General features: G+C 35.3%; 1 protein-coding gene across 2 annotated transcripts in view; it reads right to left on the minus strand.

Annotated features, from left to right (window-relative positions):
- Positions 1–22,698, minus strand: part of NAV3 (neuron navigator 3) — a 327,264-nt gene that overhangs the window by 78,094 nt on the left and 226,472 nt on the right. For both annotated transcript variants that reach the window (XM_045553320.1, XM_045553319.1), the window contains exons 13-18: positions 14,752–14,884; positions 13,688–13,958; positions 12,076–12,784; positions 9,604–10,092; positions 5,255–5,296; positions 3,651–3,808 (exon numbers count right to left, since the gene is read on the minus strand). In XM_045553320.1, coding sequence (XP_045409276.1) covers positions 3,651–3,808; positions 5,255–5,296; positions 9,604–10,092; positions 12,076–12,784; positions 13,688–13,958; positions 14,752–14,884 — 1,802 coding nt within the window. The remainder of the gene's footprint in view (positions 1–3,650; positions 3,809–5,254; positions 5,297–9,603; positions 10,093–12,075; positions 12,785–13,687; positions 13,959–14,751; positions 14,885–22,698) is intronic.

The raw sequence follows: 22,698 nt of genomic DNA on the forward strand, positions 1-22,698 counted from the left end.
TTAACACTCACTGTGTGCAAAAGGATCCACCTAATAAATAGAACCGGGAAGTGACAGGTTGATGTTAATGCTTCTTCATGTAACCTTTGCAGCAAGGTGAAAAATGAATCTGAGCAATTGTTTTCACACATGGAGACACAACAATGAGTCCCACCAAGTTCTGAGATGCCGCATAAGAACTTTGACCAGTAGTAAATGAATGTTCATCCAAAGAGTTATTTGGTTTACATAAGTTATATTCTGATATTCTTTCTTGAATGGGAATGGTTTCTATAGAGCTAGCATGCTGGAAACTGCACATAAACCATAGATTACTTTGGCAATAGTTCACAGTAGTCTACTGAAAATGATATGATAATAGTGATCTTAAATTTCTAATGTTTGTTGTACATGATTTTTACAGTAATATTTCTAAAACTTTTACATGTTAGCACATTAGTACATAGTAGAAAAAAGAATAAAGATGGATACTACAATTCCTGAATTTTAGTAATAATCATGTATCTGATTGATAATTCAAAAAAGATAATGATCAAATAGAAAACAGGTGATGTCCAAAGACAAATGTAGGATAATGCTAATTATATCCAGGTTAAGTAGTTACATTTTACATATTTTTTAAGAAAAATTTATAATAAAGTAACTTTATGATTGCATTTTAACAGTACCCACTTTCTTGTCCAATAAACATTAGTTCAGGTGATCTAGAGATACAATGAAAACTCTTTAAAGTTATTTTCATATTTTTAAAATTAGCATTTATCTCCATTGTAAAATAAAACAACATAGAGATCTCAGAATGCTTGATTTGAAACTACATCTGCTTGTAAAATCTGGGTAAGCACAATAGAGTATGTTGACATGAACAGGAAGGTGTTCCTCTATACTTCACAATAGATGAAAATGTTGAGACATATGGGTGTAGAGGCAGTGAGATAAATTTGAAATTTACTGATTGTCTACAGTTTAAAAAGCTTGAGCAAAGCAATGCCACTGAATAGACAGATAAATGTAGAAGATATTTGGAAGATAAAATCGCAGGTTTTTGCTGTATTGAAAATTCAGAATGTGAAAGAATGGATCATGTAGTTTCAAGTAAACTTGTTGATTATACTCTCAGAGCAGCTGAAAGAAGGATGATATGTGATATATAAGGAAAATAGAAGAAAAGAGCTAAAGAAAATTCTTTGGCTGGAAATGGGTATGTGGTGTATCACACTAATGGAATTTTATATTTAGAAGCTCAAAAAATCTCAGAGAAAAAAAGAGAAATGTTGATTTGAAAAGTAAGAATTAAAGTTGTGGATAAGAACAGAAAGTGTGTTTAGGATGAGAGAAAATCTAAAGGCAAAAAACTTAGTAAAGATATAAATATGAGGAAGAGATGGAGGATGAATTCCATTGCCTGGTATTTACAACTAAGGCCTGAAACAATTATTAATAGAGTCTCTTTCACTCTCAAAAGTGACCTTAATGACACAATAAATTTTAGAGCAATACTAAGATAAGCTACTCTGGGAGAAAGAATTGTAGTTAGAAAGGTATGATGAGAATCAAGAGGGCAGCGTCACTAAAGTGAAGGCCTGTCTGATGCTCCTGAGAGAGCTCTGCTATGAAGTACAATGGGCTAAGAGGGAAAATCCACATCCTAGAAAAGTAAACTTGACCTTTCAGAATCTTGGTTTCTACAGCAACGAGATATAAAGGATGTATTTGATCAGTGGTTTTCAAATTCAAGTTATCAGAAATTAAAGTTCCACAGGGAGGTCTTCTTAGTAAAAGCATAATTCACATTTCATTTATTAATTATGTTTTAACTCTTTGAAAACAACGCAATAAAATCCATTCTCGAGTGTGTTAAATACCACTTCTTCTTAACACATTGTGGCCATGGACATGCTGGCTTCAGCTGCCATGTTAACTTTAATTTATGTAAACCTTGGAATACATTTATCTGTGTGCAAATATTTGACATTCTTGGTAAATAAATCCTTGATTCAAATGTCATAGTTCTGCACTAGTCTTTCAAAAATCCAAGCTGTGAATCTCCTTTACAGAAAATTGTGTGTTACAGTCTTGTGAATTATACCCAGTTAAAACATTCAGACAAAGCTCGGGCGTATCTGATGACTGCTGTTCTTTGATAGTGCAAGACATGATTTCCAATAAAAATGATGATTTGGAATAGCCTATCAAATCTTACACACTCCTCCATCTTTGTACACATCTTATCAGTCATTCCTTACAACATGACCTAGTTATTATGTATCCATTCAGCAGATGAGAAAATTGAATTTAAATAACTTCACCAATGTCAGATATAGTAACCAGTGAGGTTTTTTTATTCCCCCTCAAAAAATAACAGAGATGGATTTAATCAGAACAGTAACACTGGGGAAAAATATGGAGTAAGGAGTCAATTAACCAAGTTAATGAAAGTTGATAAAAATTAATAGGAGATATGAGATACTTAGCAAACTTAGAGCATTTTAGGTGAACCTACAAATATATTTTTTGATTCAGGTTTTTCTGAAATTAAAGTATTAGGCTTTTTTTTTTTTAACTGCAACTCAAAATAAACAAAAGCCATATATCCTTTGGCTTTATGGGGTAAAGAAGTCTCACAGTGGATAGGTTTAGCAGCAAAATTTGGGGTTTGATATTAATTCATAAGCTCATATGGAACCATTACCAAAATAATTGCTCTTAATTTCCAAAAGCCCTAATCGGTATAGTGGGAAGAGTTATATATAATAGAAAAGAACTAGCCTTGAGTCCTGTCTGGGCTGAAAGTGAAAAGTCAAGTTATTTAAGAAAGACCTTCTGTGGGTACATTAGAAAGATTTTCTTTCAAGTAAATAGAGAAAAAATTGAGACTATATTATATGTGGCTTTATAAAAGAGAAATCTATTTTTAAAGTCATTGGATCTATTAAATGATAACTGGCCATGTTTAGACTTCTCTCACTATTCTGTCACTCTTCCCTGTGTTTTCTATGACATTTATGGAAATGATTTTATATTTCATACAAATGATGCCAAGCACAAAATAACCCAATGGCTAAGATAGTAATTTATTTTTCATTGTATTTATGTAAAATTTCCACAGAGTGTTGTCTTAACAGTAATTCTTCTATGCATTTAAAGTTTTAACTTTATCAATGTTAAAAGAAGTTATCTTGGAGTCATGGAATTGCATATTTTTCTTCCTAATTATTCCCTTTTTTTCCAAAAAGCTTTAATTTTATTATAAGGATGTTTTAACATTTAAAGCAAAAAGTAAGGATTGCTCCACTGTTTTTTAAGAGGGTTCTGACATAGAATGGAAAGGCCCTGGGCTTGAAGAAGCCAAGTGTTTCAGAGTTGATTATTGCCTCTGCCACTTACTAATGGTGAGAAATTTTTCAAGTCAAAAGACCTCTCTGACCCTCTGAAGCCTAGCCTGTAAAATAACCACAATAATAACTATGTTCAGCATTTCTCCTGAGAATAAACAATTATTTTGTGAACAGTAAACAACCATACAATTAAAAAGTACTGTTAAGGTATCTTTATCCCCCTTTCAAACAAGTTTTTAATAGATACCAGGGCTCCTATGAGGATGGATGGTGAAAAAAGCAAAGCGAAATCAATGTTTTAGAATATTTTACCCAAGTTGGAAAAGTATTTTCCTGTTGCAGAAGATGACATTGCAGACGGGGAGACCAGAGGTGACTGGCTGCCAGTATCCTGCAGGCCTCCAGTAGAATGAGAACGCAACCACTCTTTGCCTTCTTCTTGGTTGGCCTGCCGAGATGACGGGGTATATCTGCAAAACAGCACAGCTAAGACCTTAAGCACATCTATAAGGGCAAGGCAATACCAGGAAAGGGAAACAATTGAGAGGAGTTCCCTACTCAGGATGAATAACAACCTTAAACAGATTGAATCTAATTATAATTGCTCAGTTCTTCCAGATGATCTTACACCATCTGTTTGAATCTCATACAGAAAACAAATAAAGGAATTTGAGAATAAAATTATGCTTCTGTGAGATATGAAGTTGAAAATCATAAGCAATGAGCAAACAGCCAAGTTAATTGAGAAGGACTCAAAAGCATAGTACTTGTAAGCATGTAGAGAGTGTGAAAACAGACTAGAAATGGTGGATAGGGTAGGCCAGAACCATGGGAAGTACAGTGATGTTCACAGAAAGGCATAGGAAATGGAACACAAGCTGGTTTTTTTTGTTTTTTTTTTTTTTTAAATGAAAAACAGTTCTTTGGTTAAAATGCCACTTGACACCATGTCTGGATTAAAAAAAAAATAAGAGAGAAATCTGCTCACTTTATTTGAAAATAAATTTATGGAACAAAACATTGAAATGGAATACTTGCTGTTTGCTATTGCTAACAAATCAGAGAGAAAAAGAATAATGGGGAAAGATCTAGTTTTCCCATTACTCCCTGCTTCAACGAGTAAGTAAATTCTTAGCACCAAAGAGCAGCCAACTTATAATATTCATACAATGTTATGCCTCTAATAGTAGTTCATACTATATACCTTCCTCAGATAAAAGTGTGCAGTAAAAGATGGCCATAAATTAAATTTTTATTTCATTTTTTATTATGAACTGAATAATTATTTTGGGATTAAATGATATTGGATTCAGATTTAAACTGATCTGATAGATACCAGTACCCCTGAAAAACAGAAATTAAAACTGTTTGAGTTTTTAATGAAAAGGATTCTATAAAAATCATACCTTAATTACAATATTTATCCTATGATGATGAAAATATGTTTTCTTTGATTCAAATGAAACCATCCTTCAACCTTTCAACATTAAGTGGATACATCTGTAGACTGTAAGGGTTCTGAGGTTTTGCAAGCATATGCCTCCAAGATGCAAAAGTTAGGGAAGTTATTAATAATTTTATTTTAATTTGTAAAAGTGAGTTCTGCATTCTCCCAAAATTTGCTGTCCCAAAAAAGCAATGCCTGGGACAAGTTTTTTAAGAAGCCTCATATCTTCAAAACAGTGGTATGCATATTGGAATTTATTTGAGTCGCAACTTCAACCTCTACTAGAATCTCTCCCTGAGGGCTAAGCTATCTCACCAACTCTTCAGGCCAGAGAAAACATCAAGATTAAAAGTGATTTCATCTTTATGTCAGGTGCTACATTGCAAACAAACAAAGAGGAAGAGAGACAGCACACAAAGCTTACATAACAACAGAGAGAGGAAGTAATTGTGCTGAGAGAAATATATACCTTAGTCCCTTTTTGGGTAGTGTATTTCTGTCAAGCTGCATGCTGTTAAAACAAAGAAAACCCCTAAGGACATAATGTAAATAAAACTTCCAAATCACACATCCAACAAAAATGATTCTCTGAACTACAAAAAATAATCTTTTGGTAACACATACAGAATGCTTAAATCACTGGAAAAGACTAACTAAGGGTGATAAAAAGTCCATTGCTGTAACACATGTTGAGTTTCTTCCTAATCCAGTACCATTCAATGATAATTTAGTGGTATGATTATTAGAAAACAGATTAAATCATGTTAGTATAATTCCCTTCTGGATTCTAATTACCTAATGCCATGGTAGTTTTCCTTTCCCTACGCAACTGACTAGACTTTTGCTATGATTTCACGTGCAAGAGAATCATAAAAATGGAACCTCAGATCTGTTCTGGCTAAATTAAAGTGACATGTTCCAATGGACAGAGAAAATATAAAACATGTAATACCTACCTATCTTTTGTCTTAAAATTATTTTTAATAAAAATAAAGGCATATTTCCCCATTCACATATGAGAAGAAAGAATACATACTGAGCATTTGCTTAAAACCTCATTTTATTTATTGAGAAATAAACATTTATTTCTCAATAAACATTTGTTTATTTCTCAATAAATATTTTTCTCAATAAACATTTATTTTTCAATAAATATTTATTTCTCAATAAATGTTTATTACAATTATTTATAACTTAAATATTTTAATGAAATTAAATTATGCCATCTTTTAGAAATCATAAATTAGGTATTTAAAAGGTTATAAATTTTACCATCTCTATTTTAAGTAATTCTCAATTGGAAATAAGAAGGGATGAAAAGATGTGTATAGAGAAAATGAGAAATGGCCTCTAAAAACAGAAGAAGAGGATGTTAACAACTAAGTGGGACAAGTCTAGGAATTTCTGTTATAATCTCTGGTATGTAGATAAGCAAAGAGGAGAATTAATTTGAATTTCAGGATTATAGTTCTCTTCCTTTAGAGCCTCAAATGATCAAAATTAAATACACAGGATCTGCATAATGGGGATGATATAACATGAATGAGAATATACAGACTTGAAATTGAATCACTCAAAATCAAAGCTAAAATGTTTTCTTCTATGTTTACTCCATTATTTAGCACTGTGATAGAAAGCATCCAAAGGCTTTACACAACTTTATTGGCAATGTCCACATAAGATAACTACTATATTATGGAGCAGCCAGTTTCAGTATATACCTTGATTACAAAAGTTTTCTTAGTACTGTGGATAAACAAACGAACAAATCATATTAAGCAAATATGAAAAAACCACCAAATATGAACTACATATGCCAAAGCATTTACGTGGTCATATGCCATTTTAAAGAGTATGTCTTTCATGTGTCCAAATTAAAGTTTAATGTTGCACAGAAAATTAAAAATAGCCATTCTTTTGCCAGTGTTTTCCAATTGTATAAGATTTTAGTCAATAGTCTGAAGAGGACAGGCACTGTTTGCCCAGAGCCAATAGTTGCTGGGGAGAAATGTGAAAGCAGAGTTGCCAGATGTGACATTTAAAGACAAACTAGGAATTTGCAAAGTTGGTTACTACTTTAAATCATTTAGAAAATTTGATTAGGTCACAAAATACAAAACAAAACAAATGTGGGCTAGTTACGGCTCAAGGGCCACCAATGACCTAGAGCAGCTACAGAGGGAAAACTGTTAAAGAATGTATGTATGTATGTATTATTTTATTATATTTTATTCAATTTAATGGAGAAGAATTTAAACAAAAATTAAAATCTGTATAAAACATTACTGTTTAAATATAAATATCAATAAAATATTCTAAAATTGTAGATAAACAGGTAAGTCATGAACTTACATACATCTCTATTGCAAAACTCTAACCTGCCTTAAATATTTGCAATTCAACACACTTTCAGGTTTAGCTCTATTATCTTCTTAGCATTCTCAGCATTCTGCTGAACAAGTAATTATAATTAAGCCAGAATCATTGATTAGATCTAGTTTTCTCTTCAATAGATCACAAACTTTCTTAACTGTACTTTAAAAGGCTTCAAGTAAACTAATATTTCTTGTAGTTTTGTTCTCCAGGAAAGAAAAAGCACAAATTCTTATATGAAAATTTATTTCAGTCCAATAATTTACTGGAACTAATTAATATTTATACTATATACTATACGTATAAACTATTAACATTTACTTTTCACAGCTTAATATTCATCAATATATTTTAAGAATCAAAGATGCAGCATTTTCTTTTATTAAAAATTAGCTTTAAGTTTATTTTAGAAAAAGCCTTTATTTGGTCATTTTAATACTAGAACATTTCCATTTGTAAAACTGGACTATTTCAAAGATTGAACAAGAACAATAAAAAAGATCTGCTTAAAAAGAGTAAGCAATTGCATATTTGCTAGTGTATTTCTATAGTGAAAATTTATATTGACTTCAGCTAAAATATACATAGTAAAATATCAAAACTGCATTTTGATTTTAGCTATAAAGTTCATCAATTCTTACTATCTAGTTCTCATTTGAGGATTACTTAGTTACAAGTAGTTACTTGACTATATTTATGAATCTTTAATGTCTGAATGCTGAAGAAATAGGTTGCTGGCTAAATGGTCAACTTGTTACAGTCATCTTTATAATTAGAAAATAACCAGTATTTTAGAGGGTGGTGTGGTTAATAAATGATGACCTATTTGCAGTATGCTTGGTTTGGTTATCAACTTGTTATTTGGATTCCTCACATGTGAGTACACAGTTCTGATACATTCATTAAAACTGTAGGTTGTTAATATATTTTCAATATAACCTGATTTGTTAGAAGTTTTATAAATGACATGTGTGGATGCCCATTTAGCTTGAATTATTGAAACTAGAATCTAAGACACTATAGGAAGACTGACTTCTTAGATGGAAAATCAAACACCTACTTATTTTTATGTATGTTGTATACAATAGCAAAACCCAAAGGGAAATGGGTACATTTTAATTGCTATCTATCACCCAGGTGCTTATTTTGACCTAGTTTTTGTTTTATGAGGAAAAACGTATTTTGCAATTAGCAGTCCACTAAAGCAAGTATGGAGCACTAATATTTTAGTTAGCTGTAACGTTACTTTATCAAGGGAAAGTCCCATTTGCATGGCTGTCCTTGTCTCATTCATTGTTAGGCAAGTGGGAAGTGAAGTGGGATAGAAGCAATGTATTGGTATGGGCTTTGTATTTTACAAAAGTTAGAAAAATAGGGAAGAACAGAGTGAGAAATCTTAGATTAAGGGACAACTGGTGCACTGCAGAAAGAGTCTAGGCTGTAAAGGCTTTAGTTGATGTTTTAAAAAATTGTTCGGGAAGTAAGGCTGGAAGTCTTGAGAAGGGAAGATACGTCAGCATCAGTATCTGAGTGAAAAAAATTTAGGAAAAGAAATCAGGCATTTTTGGTGACCAGTAGTGCTTTTCACATGTGGCCAAGACCATTTTTGAAAGCTATCTTTGTGCCAAGAAACAAATAGAATTAAGTTTATCAGAGAAAAAGTGGTGGTTTTAAGACATTTTCCTGGGATTAAGAGTCAGTATCAATATATCCAAGAAAGGATATATTGGGGGACAGAATCTAGAGTCATTTGGTCAATGGTAATGCTTTCTGGTAAGTATATTAGGTAAGAAATGCCTTGTTATGTTTTCCACTTTCATTAAAAAAATGTGTATATATATATATATATAAAACCAATGTGAAACTCTTTGTAATATGATTAATTTTCAAGGGGTCTATTAAAAATAGCACTGGTGTTATAATTTTCTGTAAGAATTCATGGCTGAAAATTGATTTTTTTCCAGGTCAACTAGGATTCCCCAGCCATCCATTTGCTATTTTTTCATAGAAGTACAAATGAAACAAATTTAACATATTGCTCTGAGCATAACGGCAGAATCATTTAAAGTTGGTGTTTAAAAATGCTTAAATTATCACAAGGAGGTTGTGTTGTCCTGGAGCTTAAGCCAAATCACTAAAACGTCTTGAGAAGACCTCATTCCATATCTAAATACATGCTTTGAATTTTACTGAAACTGCCTACTGAATATAAACGTATGCATTCATATTAAGAAACTTAATTATCTTATCACTCTATGCTTAATGGTTTTATTCCTCTGCAAATTTGGTAATAAGAGCAAATAAAAGGCCCAGTCCCATCAGTCTTAAATCCCTTTGCACAGTGGCACTCACACTGAAATCAAGGGAATTTAATGGGGTGGGGGGGTTAGGCACAGTGCAGGGAGGAGGGGTGAGGACTTTATCAATGGCTCCAGGAAAGCTCACCTTTCTGAGAGAGTAGATCTCACACTACCCGTTCTCATGAGCAGGCTCTGAACCTCGTGAGTGCCTGTGGTCAGTCCCGACAGGGAGCCATGGTGGCTGAGGGGCAGGTCAATGGACTCAGAGCTTGTATGGAGGCTAGTCATGGACTGGTAGCTCGGAGTGTCCTTGCTGCCTGCAGAGGAACTGCTCAGATTGGCAGCCCACACGAGACCACCGGATGTGAAAGAGTGAACCGATGCTGGGCTGGAAGCCAACGAGTGACTTAAGCTTATAACATCTGTAGTTAAGTCTGAGGGTTTATTGAAGAGAGGGCTGCTGCTGCCACTTAGCCCACCAGCACTGCCCATGCTGCCCGTACCGGACGACGGTGACTCCAGACTGCCTTGTCGCGCTAATGTGGTACTAGGGCTGGGCATTACTGAGGAGGATTTCACACCCTCAGTATTAGGTGCAGAGGCAGATTTGCCACCTGCCTTGGCACCAAACAACCTAAAAGAAAAACAAATAACAACTTCAGTTGTTCCAAGAAACTAATATCCACATTTAATATTTAGGGTTACAGTACACAGAGCCAAGTGTGCTTTGGTGTACTGAGCTACCAAGCACTTCTCGTCTCTATGTTAAATAAACTTTATAAGCTTGGACTTCTAAATCAAGTGCTGAAAATCTCTCCCATCACCATAAGGGTAAGTCGGTACTGGGCTGCTACTGGGGAACAGGGGAAGTGGGCAAAACAAAAGGAAGTCAAACATGAAAATCTCTGGCTTTCACAAGTTAAGTGATTATATAATCTTTGACTCAAACTGAATAGTTTGACCATACTTGCTGCTATCTATTTATAGAACCATTATAATGAAACAACTTCTACGCATTCGATAGACAACACTTAAATGGACTTTTTTTTTCTTTTTTCTTTTGTTTTTAAACAGTTTATTAAAAATCTAAAAGGAATGCTTAAGGCAAGGTTTAGAAGTTACATTGAATATCTGGTGGCCTGAGGGACTGTCTGGAGTAGGTGGTTGGAAACAATATTGGACACTGTCGGCAACATGTCAGTTGGTCTGTATTTTCCCCAGGAGAGGCCAAAGGGTTTTATGTCAGTTGCCAGTGCTTTATTCAAATACATATTTGTAACGGTGATTTGAAATGTAGCTGGTACTGTTAGATTTTGGAGTTTAGTTCAGAAAACATTTTAGTTTTGTAAATGAAGTAGATGATATAATCAAATTCATGTCAATATGGAATAAAATGATATGAAGTAATGGCATAATGATTACTAATTAAGTTACAATGAAATCCATATTTCCTATAGTGAAATATTTTATGACGAATATGAGAAATTGTTTCATAGGTAATGGGCCACAGGAGGGCACTCTCGGCTTTTATTTAAGCAACAGAAATATTTACTCTCTCTACAAGCCATACTTTACTCTTTCCAATGAGAATCAACATTTCAAAAAGACAGTTCTTTAGGATTAACATTTCCACTGAGGAATGTAACCTCTAGGTTTTTCAAGCAATCAAGTATCTGAAATTACTTGAATGTAAAAGTAAATGTTTCAAGATCTTTTATTTTCAAGATATCAAATTTCTGGGTTTAGTCAACAGAATAAAAACAAACATTAAAAATATTACCATGTAATGAATATACTCTACCATTTTATATTGAGAAAATAGACCCAGAGATATTTAGATATTTGTCCCAAATTAACTGTATATATTTTCCTACCCACTTAAAAACACAGTCATATTTAAAAACAGTGATATCTTAGAGCAAAACTTTACATATTTAATGCCAAACACAATCCCAGTGCAGAAATCAAATCATGGTACTTACCAGAGTCATGTCAAAGAAAACTGTGGAAGAGTTAGAAAACTTAAGCCCACTTTTCAGTTGTTCTCCTATACACAACACCCAAATGTTTTCAAATTCTGTCAATCATATTATACCTTGATTTTCTTTAGTATGTCAAGATATAGTACTGTATGAATCTGTCTGGTGTTCCTGTCCAGCTGGTTACAAGGAACACAACTTCATCTACATTCATGATCATCAACTCATTAAGAGCCAGCAAGATAACAAACACTGGAAATAAATCCCAATAGCCATAATGGCCTATTTTGTTTTGTTTTTAATTGTGGAAAGAGACAGAAATTTTACAAGCTAATACCTTGTCATCACTACATCTAGGTATTGCCATCTGCTTTTAAGTCTCCTATATGATGTCTGTGTGGCATACACACACAATGATAGGGAAACCATGACGTTTAACCATTTCTCAAAACGAGCATCATTTTTTTACTAGATATTTATAGGATCAGCTTCTTAGAACTCATTGCACTTTAAAAGATTCTACTATGTATGTATGTTAGAATATATATAGCATATATAAATATATATGTTTATATATAACATGTGTATATAACATACATAATTTTATGTTTTTCCAGCATCATTTTACACATCCTTACCTTCGGAACGTAGGTGACGCGATATCTGGGTACTTGGATCCCGGCTGTCTGAGCCCTTGTGCACCACAGGCGCTGGCAGAGGTGGGGCTGGATTTGGGGGAACCTGACAAAGAGACACTCTCTGAATCTGAGACTGCTACCTTTTCCTTCTCCTTGTCCGTTTGATTGACGGTGACAGGACTTGAGCGACCTGACCCAATCTTAGTGGGTTCTCTCAGTTTTGAGGTGGTGGCACCAGCTGACTTGCTGCTGACATTGGAATCAATACTGCTGGTACTGGATCTGTGGCCGCCCCGGCCGGGAATGCCACTGGTGCTGGATTTTGAGGGGCGGGGCAAGCTGCGGTACTGCAGGGTGGTCTTCGAGCTAACGTGCAGCACCACATCATCCTGATTCTGTGAACCGTCCAAACTGGTTTTTCTCCCTGCATTTGACTTCCCACTGATGGCAGCAGATTTGGGGATTTTGCCCAATGTCGCTGAACCGCTTGTGACGGTCGCCCCACTGCTAGTGATCATGGTAGACGACCCTACTCCACTTGGCTTCTTAAATCCAAAAGAGCTGGTGGCAGTCGATCTTCCAATGCCTGAGGGGGGCTTTTTCCCCTCATCGCCACTGCTTTTTCCTGCATCTGAAGGAGACCTCTGCAGAGATGATCCTTTCAGGGGAGTTTTCCCTTTCTCAGAAGCTTTGGCATCATCAGTTTTCCCTAATTGAGAAATACAGAAACATGTGTGCCTGCATATTTTGATATCATAATAACACTTCTTGAAACAATGTGCAAAATGTGAATGCTTTCTTTATGTTGCTTCAGTTCCTTCATGTTTATTCTTTTGGATATAAACTCTAATGTATTGAAGAGGATTGACTGCATAGCTACAAAAATTTAGCTGTCAGAGGAAATGTGATGAGAGATCGAAAAGATAAAATGAAAACACACAGTTTTGCTGTCTTATATCTTGCAACTCTCCTCCTTTATAAGGATAGCACTTAGTCCTATTCAAGCGAAATACTAGAAAAGTAATTCATTTGATTATCTGTGGGATGATTACATTTGGAATACGCTGTTATATCAGTATTTCAGGTGCCACTGTTTATAATTAGGCCCTATTTTAAAAATAAGGCGAGTCTTCCAAAAAAAGAAGGGTACAATTTTGCAGCATCCTTTCAGTCTTCTTTCATAAAGTCTAATTCACAAACATTTCAAATCTTTAGCATTCCAACTCATTAGATGAGCATTACTGCTTTTTTCGCTCAGAGTTTACAATGAAAGTCAGTGGCATTCTCAGCATAAAGATTCCAAACTTTCATTTAAAAAGTCATAACAAAAGAAACCTGACTTTTACATTAATAGCCTTATTTTATTTCCACATGACCAGAAATAATTGACAAAGTAGTCCCAGTCATGAGGGTGCTTTCTAGAGAATTCCCAGATTGTTAATATTTACCTGGGCTTGTATGATGAAATATGTGAAATTTAGATAGAAAAACTATTTAACTATATAAAAAATAATCTGACTTTTTTAGAAAAGCTATTATTAAGGAAAATAAAAATTAAATGGAAAGAATAAATTAAAACACTTGAATCACAGCTGCCAAAAGACAAGCCTACCAGGAGTCTTGAGCGTACTTGTTCCAGCTTTCTGCCTGGATGGAGCTCCTCCTTGGGCAGACATGCCTCTTCTCCAGGAACCTGTCTGGGAAATGGACAGGGAAGCTTTCTGCCCAGGCTTCTCAGGGTCTTCAGGAAGTCCAGAGGAAACATTTTTCCACTTGCCACCAGCATCCCCATGGCTGTCAAAGTCCTCTTCTGTTTTTTTCAGCTCCTCAGTATTATCCCAGGTCTCATCTGTTGTGGAACGTTTCTCTGAATCTGTCTTCAGCTATAAAGAAAAATATTATGGAAAAACTTTGTGCATAAAAATCAAGAAAATATGAATTAAGACACTGGAGTATACTTTCAGATAACTGGTTAAAATATAACAATAATTTATATTTCAAAAGAGTTCCAAAAACTCTTCTATTTTAATCTGTCTTCACTCAGGTTTTATTAATTTTAGCCACATAATTCTCACTTGCACATATTAGAGAATGTTAGAATAAATATGTGCAGGAAATCCCAATTAAATGCTACAGAAAAGAAGACATGTTCTATGTCAAATGTAACAAGGAAAAGTAAGACAAGGTAAAACCTGATTATGCAGTGTGTATTCTTGATTTATCATTCACAAGAGATCCAGTAATTTATTTCAGAGATCAATATAAAATTAATTAAGAACTATCCAAAATTAGACTTTTAAAATAATTGCTAGATTTTAAACAAATATGTCAGTGTTATAAAAAGAGATATGGCAACATATAGGTCTTTCTGTGTTAGATTATAATCAATAGAAAAAAATATATATATATTTATATATGTATATATATATAAGTTGTTTTTGATTATTCTAAATAGGCTGAGTTGCACATTGTAGCACCTCCTGAGGGTTGTAGCTTTAGGAAAGACTATGATAAAGACAGTGCAGGGTCTAGGAGTGGCAAAGGGGGTCCATGTTAGCTCTGCCTTATTCAGTTTATGCAATTATTGTGGATTAAGGGATTGTTCTACACCTTAATAAAATAATTTGGGGGAAGAGGTTGGCAAAGCACTGGAAAAAGGAAGAAGACGATTCTCACCTGAGTGTTCTTCCTGGAAGGGACAGTGATGTTGGAGTAAGAGCTGACTGAGGATGTGGTGTTCAGATCATCAGTGCTGATGTTATCCAGGGTGTCACTGAGACCACTGCTCACTGAACTGCTGTCATCCCAGCTACAGGCAAGACATGCAGGAGCAATGAAGCAAACACAGGATGCATAATACAAGTCACCTACATTTTCATATAACATTGGTCATGTATTAGGAAGACTATCTTTTTTTATAAATCTTTTGATGAAAAATTATTTACTTTCCATTTTGAGAAAATCATATTCATAAGAACTGAGTACCTGCCTGAGAATAACCTTATCTGATAGTTGGAAAAAAATCATTGCCTAGAGCAGATCCAGGTTCCAGGGAAATGTTTGTGGAATGAATGAAAACACTGATACAAATATTGCATGGTATCAGGAAAGAATAACATTACTGCTGATTTTTTCTTTTTTTCTGAAAGAGCCACCAAGAATCATAAAGCATGTGAGAATACATCTTTTGTTCTAAACATCAAAAGCCTATGCTTTAGTCAGGAACCAGAAAGTCATTCTTCATTCTTTTTCCTTAGTAACTACTTCCCATCATTCATAAAGCATTGAATATTGAAATCTATTCAATCATAGCATCCCTCCTGCCCTGCTGCCATGCCTTGCATTTCTGCCCTAGACAATATAAAACATCCTCCCATCTGGTCTTCTTGCTTTTGATCTTTCCCAACAGATCTGCTAAACCTGGATCAGTGGTCAAATATTCACATATGGCCACATCCCTGGCTCAACACCCTTCATCGACTCCTGCTTTATAAAGCAGTAGACTCTAAAATGAAATGCACCTGAGTCACAGAGTACACAGGGAAATCCATTTGGGACACAGGAGAAATATCTGAAATTCTGAATACAGTCAGGTATCATTTAATAATGGGAACACATTTTGAGAAATGCATTGTTAAGTGATTTTTTTTTTTTTGTTAGTGAACATGACAGAACATACGTCCACAAACCTAGATGGTATAACCAACTACACACCTTGGCTATATGGTATAGCCTATTGCTCCTAGGCTGCAAACCTGTACAGTGTGTTACTGTACTCAATACTGTAGTCAATTGTAACACAATGGTAAGTATTTGTGTATCTAAATATATCTGAATATAGAGAAGGTACAGTAAAAATATGGTATTTTAACCTTATAAGACCATAGTCACATAAGCAGTTTATCATTGACAAAATGCCATTATGCAGCACATGAATGCATATTTGTTTTTAATCTAAAGAGTAATCAATGAAATAGATTATATTAATATTCATCCGCAGGCTAACAGGGCACCTTCATTTAGTCGATGTGTCAGATGATGCAGCAATAATGTAAGACAAGCAGGGTAACCTGAAGGAGAATGAGAACTTTATAATGTGAAGAGGTGTACCACAGTTCTTTTATTTACTGGAAGGTTCTCAGTCTATTATGATGTATTACCACTTACCTATGCTCTCCTAAATGTATCCATGCATGCTGGATACAGATATTAAATATTAACAAAAGTTAAGTCTCATAACATGCACATGTGGCTTAAACTAGCTCACCTAGTTTGGGCTACTGCTTGTGGCCAGATGCCAGAAGGAGACCCACAGGGCAGGGGAGGAGGGAGAAGAGTGAAACCCACTCCTGACAGCCAGACTGTGCATCTCAGGACCACCCTAACACTATGAAAAGACTTTTTGGCTTGGTGGGGCCGCTTTAGCCCTTCCCTGGTCCCTTTCCCCATCTGCCTGGGAGCTGACCTTTTACCGCTCCTTTTACAGCACTTGTGACCCGCCTTAATGGAGCTTGAACACAGGTTCACCTGGCCCAGCCCAGCCCAGCCTCGCTCCTCCATCCACCTCTGCTGTGGTGGAAAATAAGGAGTCCCCTGGGAGCTCCAGAGCCCTACCCACCACCTGGGGCACCTCAGTGCTTCTCCTGATGTACCAGAGCCACTCACAGGTCTCCAAAAATACTACTGCAGCGGCTCTTTCCTGCAAGCATCACCTACTGGCAGGGAGGACAACTTAAACAGCATTTTACAGCATTTACTTATTTAGTCATACAGGGTATGGCTGGCTGTTACTGACAAACACCACCTACTGACTTAGAGATTGAACTGGGTGTTTCAATATAATTCATACTGTTAAGAAGACCACAAGGCTGGGGAGAGAAAGGATTTCAAAGATCTCCATATCCCCTTGTCAAAAAGAGACAGGGAATCTGCCCACATACATAGTACACTACTGCTACATCCTACAAATAACTAGCAATTCAGAAAACCACCACACTAAGGATATCTATAACCAAGGTATCCATCCAAACCTAGATCCCCATCAAAGTACTAATGAGCAAACTCAAAAATTCTTACCTAACATATGCTACAGATATATCCTTAAGATTGAGGGGGGGCAGGAAAGGTCTGATCTAAACAAAAGAAAATCAAAAAACAAGAAGCAACAGCTGCTCCAGATAAGATGGAATCAGTGTAAGGACACCAGAAGTATGAAAAATCAGAGTGAAAGTACTCACCCCCTCCGAAGGAGCACACCAGTTCTCTAGCAATGGATCCCAACCGAAATGAAAATACTGAAGTGAAAGATAAAGAATTCCAAATATGGATTGTAAGGAAGCTCAGTGAGACCCAAGAAAAAACGAAAAACCAACTCAAACCAGAAAAATAATTCAGAAAATGAGTGAAAAATTTACTAAAGAGATAGATATATTAAAAAGAAACAAATGAAACTTCTGGAAATAAAAAACTTCACTTAGGGAAATACAAAACAGTGGAAAGTTTTAAGAATAGACTAGACCAGGCCGGGCGTGGTGGCTCACGCCTGTAATCCTAGCCCTCTGGGAGGCCGAGGCGGGTGGATCGCTCGAGGTCAGGAGTTCAAGACCAGCCTGAGCAAGAGTGAGACCCCGTCTCTACTAAAAATAGAAAGAAATTATCTGGCCAACTAAAATATATATAGAAAAAAAAATTAGCCGGGCATGGTGGTGCATGCCTGTAGTCCCAGCTACTTGGGAGGCTGAGGCAGTAGGATTGCTTGAGCCCAGGAGTTTGAGGTTGCTGTGAGCTAGGCTGATGCCACGGCACTCACTCTAGCCTGGGCAACAAAGCGAGACTCTGTCTCAAAAAAAAAAAAGAATAGACTAGACCAAGCAGAAGAAAGAATTTCAGAGCCTAAAGACAACTCTTATGATTTAACACAGTCAGTCAATAATAAAGAACAAAGAAGCAAAGGGAAGTAGCAAAGCCTACAAGAAATATGGGATTATGTACGATGGCTAAATATAAGAATCATAGGCATCCCTGAGGTTGAAGAATAGAAAGCAAAGGCCTGGAAAACCTATTTGAGGGAAGAATTGAGGAAAATTTCCTTGGTCTTGCTAGAGATTTAGACATCCAGATATAAGAAGCTCAATGAACACCTGGGTGATTCATAGCAAAAAGGGCACCACCAAGGGATATAAACCGGCCAAAGTCAATGTGAAGGAGCAACTCCCATGAAACATGAGGTGAAAACAGCAAGTAACAAGCAAAGGAAAAACCAACAGATTAATGGCAGACTTCTCAACAGAAACCTAACAAGCCAGAAAGGAATGAGGTCCTACTTTTAGGACCTTCCCTTAAACAGAATAACTGTCAGCCAAGAATTCTATATCTTGCAAAACTAAGTTTCATAAACGAAGGAGAAATAAAGTCTTTCACAGACAAGCAAACAATAAAGGAATTTGTCACCACTAAACGTGCTCTATAAGAAATGCTTAAAAGTGTTCTATACATGGAATAGATCAATATATATCAGTGGAAAAACACACAAAAGTTAAAACTCACAGATCTTATAAAACAGTAACACAAGGGAGAAAATAAAGCAACTACGTAACAACAAAAATGATCAAAATGGTATCTTACATATCAACACTAACATTGAATGTGAACGGTCTTACTGAAAAGATGTAGATTGGTTGAATGGATTAAAAAATACAACCCATATATATGCTGTCTTCAAGAAACCCATTTAACTCACAAAGATTCTCATAGATTCAAAGAGGTAGAAAAAAATATTCCACACAAATGGAAACTAAAAGCAAGCAGTAGTTGTTCTAATATCAGATAAAATAGACTTTAACAATGGTTTTAAAAAAGACAAAACGTTGATTATATAATGATAAACAAGATTCAACAAGATATAAGTCATAAATATATATGCACCTAACATGGGACCTCCCAGATTCATAAAGCAAATTCTACTAGATCTAAGGACAGAAATAAATAGTGACATCAAAATAGCCAGGGACTTCTACACTCCACTGACAACTGACAGAACTAGACAGATTATTGAGGCAGAAAATCAACAAAGAAATCACTGGACTTAGACTGTAGACCAAATGGACTTAACAGGCATTTACAGAACATTCTACCCAATAACTGCAGAATATGCATTCTTCTCATCAGCATGTGGGTCATTATCCAAGATAGATCATATGTTAGGCCCCAAAACCAGTCTCAGCAAATACAGAACAATTGAACTCATACCATGTATCTTCTCAGACCACAGGGAATAAAAGTAGAAACCAATTCTAAGAGGAAATATCAAAACTACACAAATTATGGAAATTAAACCAATCCTTGGCTCATTGACACAATCAAAAAGGAAATGAAAAAAGTTTTCAAATGGAACAACAAAGGTGACACAAGTTTCCAAAATCTATGGGATACAGAAAAAGCAGTGCTAAAGAGAAAGTTCAAAGCCTTAAATGCATATGTCAAAAAGACAGAGATCACAAATTAACAACATAATGTCACACCTAAAGGAACTAGAAAAAGGACAAATCAAACCCAAAGCTAGGGGTGGGCGCGGTGGGTGGCTCACGCCTGTAATCCTAGCCCTCTGGGAGGCCGAGGTGGGCGGATCGCTCGAGGTCAGGAGTTCGAGACCAGCCTGACCCCGTCTCTACTAAAAATAAATAGAAATAAAAAAATTATCTGGACAACTAAAAATATATATAGAAAAAATCAGCTGGGCATCGTGGCGCATGCCTGTAGCCCCAGCTACTCGGGAGGCTGAGGCAGTAGGATCGCTGAAGCCCAGGAGTTTGAGGTTGCTGTGAGCTAGGCTGATGCCACGGCACTCGCTCTAGCCTGGGCAACAAAGTGAGACTCTGTCTCAAAAAAAAAAAAAAAAAGAAAGAAAAAAAAAAAAAAAGAAAAACTCTTCTAGACATTGGCCTTGGCAAAGAATTTATGACTAAGACCTCAAAGGAAAATATAGCAACAATAAAAATAAATAAATTAGATTTAATTAAATTAAAAAAGTTTCTGCATAGTAAGGGAAATAATCAGCAGAGTAAATAGACAACAAAGCAGAATAGGAGAAAATATTCGCAAACTATACAGCCAACAAAGAGTTAATACCCATCATCTGGAAAGAACACAAACAAATCAGTGAGAAAACAACAAATAACCCCACTAAAATGTGGGCAAAACATGAACAGAGATTTTCAAAAGAAGAGATACAAATGGCCAACAGACATATGAGAAAATGGTCAACATCACTATTCATCAGGGAAAAGCAAATGAAAATCATAATGAAATACCCCCTTAGCCCTGTCAGAATGGCCAGTATTAAAAAGTCAAAAGACAATAAATGTTAGCATCGATGCAGTGAAAAAGAAAACCTTATACACTGTTGGTGAGACTATAAATTTGTATATTTTCTATAGAAAACAATGTGAAGATGCCTCTAAGAAGTAAAAGTAGACCTACTATTTTATCTAATAATCCCACTACTAGGTATCTACGCAAAGGAAAAGAAGCCATTGTATCAAAAAGACACCTGTACCTAAATGTTTATTGCAGCACAATTCACAATTGCAAAGATGTGGAATCAAACTAAGTGCCCATGAATTTATGAGTGGATAAAGAAAATGTGGTATATATTAATATATACCAAGGAGTACTATTCAGCCATGAAAATGAATGAAATAATGTCATTTGCAGCCACTTGGATGGAACTGGAGAACATTATCCTAAGTGGTATATCTCAGCAACAGAAAAAGAAGTACCACATGTTCTGACTAATAAGTGGGAGCTAAATGATAGGTACACATGGTCATAAAGTGGTGTAAAGGACACCGAAAACTAAGAAGGGGGAGGGAGTGAGGAGCGTAAGGGATAAAAACTTACCTGTCAGGTACAACATACACTGTTCTGGTGACAGGCACTCTAAAAACTCTGACTTCAGCATTGTACAATTTATCCATGTAACAAGACCATTTGTACCCCCTAACATTTTGAAATAAAAAACTATTAAAAAAACACATGGAAGTATAAAATTCACAGGCCTTATGAAACAATTACACAAAGGAGGAAGAGAAATAGATCAAATAGCAACTAATTATTCTAAGAAGAAAATGATTGCCATGCCTTTCGTTTGTAGATTTTTAATGCTCAATAACTCAATGGGGCCAATTTTACTTATCGTGTAGTGTATTTATAGCTATGATCCCCACATTCACCACTGGATTCAGAGTTAGAGGCAGACATGCTTGAAAATAAATGTGTTATAGATTAAAGGTATTTTTTCAGCTTTTTATGATGAGAGATTCTGAAATATTAGCTAAATAATTATTAAAATAATTTTTCAGATTTAAAAGTCATTCCAGAGAAAAATGCTATTTGTAATTACTCAGCAGGTTCTTGTGTTTTTGGTGGAGTAGCACTTCAGATGGCAGGTATTCAGTCAGCCTCTTTGATATTTCGTATTGCTGGGTCAACTGTCCTACTCATACATGTAAAGCAGAGAAATTCTGTGTCAATAAACAACCAATTCCTACACATCAGATATTCAACAGTAACCTCAATCTCTTCAAATTGTCCATTAATTAAATAAAGAAATGTGCTTACTACTGAATCATCTAGATGTACTCTGCTCTAATTCAACTGCAATTATGAAAGTACAGTGTTGTCTACTAAGGTGACATTATTTCCGATTTCTATGGGAACACTTTCTCCCTTCTAACCTTTTGAGAGTATATTTTTTGTGTGTTTATTTTATTAAAAGTTAATATAAGAAATAACCATGTAAACAATGTTTCTGTACCTTTTTGAATGCTTCATTTATCTACTGAATGGTTATTTATGAAATATAACTATGGATATTATAATATTTATTAGTACCTGAGTGTTCTAGGTCAATGGTATTGGAAACAATATGGAACAAGAGCCTGAGGTATGCCATGGTGTTTCAACAGCATAAAGTTCTTCCTCCAGGTACCACATGTCTCACTTATCCATTCATTATGATCCTTACTGAAACACCACCTTCTCAGTTAGGTCTTCCTTGGATGCCCTATCTAACAATTAGGATTTTCCTCTTTACGTACATACTTCTTGTCTTCTTGTCCTACCCTCTCTTAACAATTACCATCATTCAACATACTACATATTTAATTAATTTATCCTTTTTATTGTCAAAGAACATAAACTCCATGAGAATTGGAAATCTTTGAATGTTTTGTTCACTGTCCTATTAATATTTCCAGCTTTAAGAACGGTCCCTTGAATGCTATAGGCACTCAATCAACACTAGCTTAATAAATCAATGAATAATGATGGTCTATACACCCAATTCTTAATGCTGACAGTAATCACTTAATTGTACTCTATATCACAACCATGAATGGGTTACTGTACACTGTATTAGATTCCTGGATGTCACTCTGACTTGTGTCTCAGTCTTCTAGACATCACATTGATCTATTGAACAGGTCTTGAAATGGGTTCTAAACTCTAAATTAAAGCTCACATATCCTTGTCTCCATTTTCTAACACCTCAAAAAGTTAAAAAGACAAATTCTGGAGTGAAGTTTGTCAGTGGTAGGTAAATCACTGTGATAATACAATTAAAGT

The sequence above is a fragment of the Lemur catta genome, chromosome 6 (genome assembly GCF_020740605.2).
Source record: "Lemur catta isolate mLemCat1 chromosome 6, mLemCat1.pri, whole genome shotgun sequence".
NCBI lineage: Eukaryota > Metazoa > Chordata > Mammalia > Primates > Lemuridae > Lemur > Lemur catta.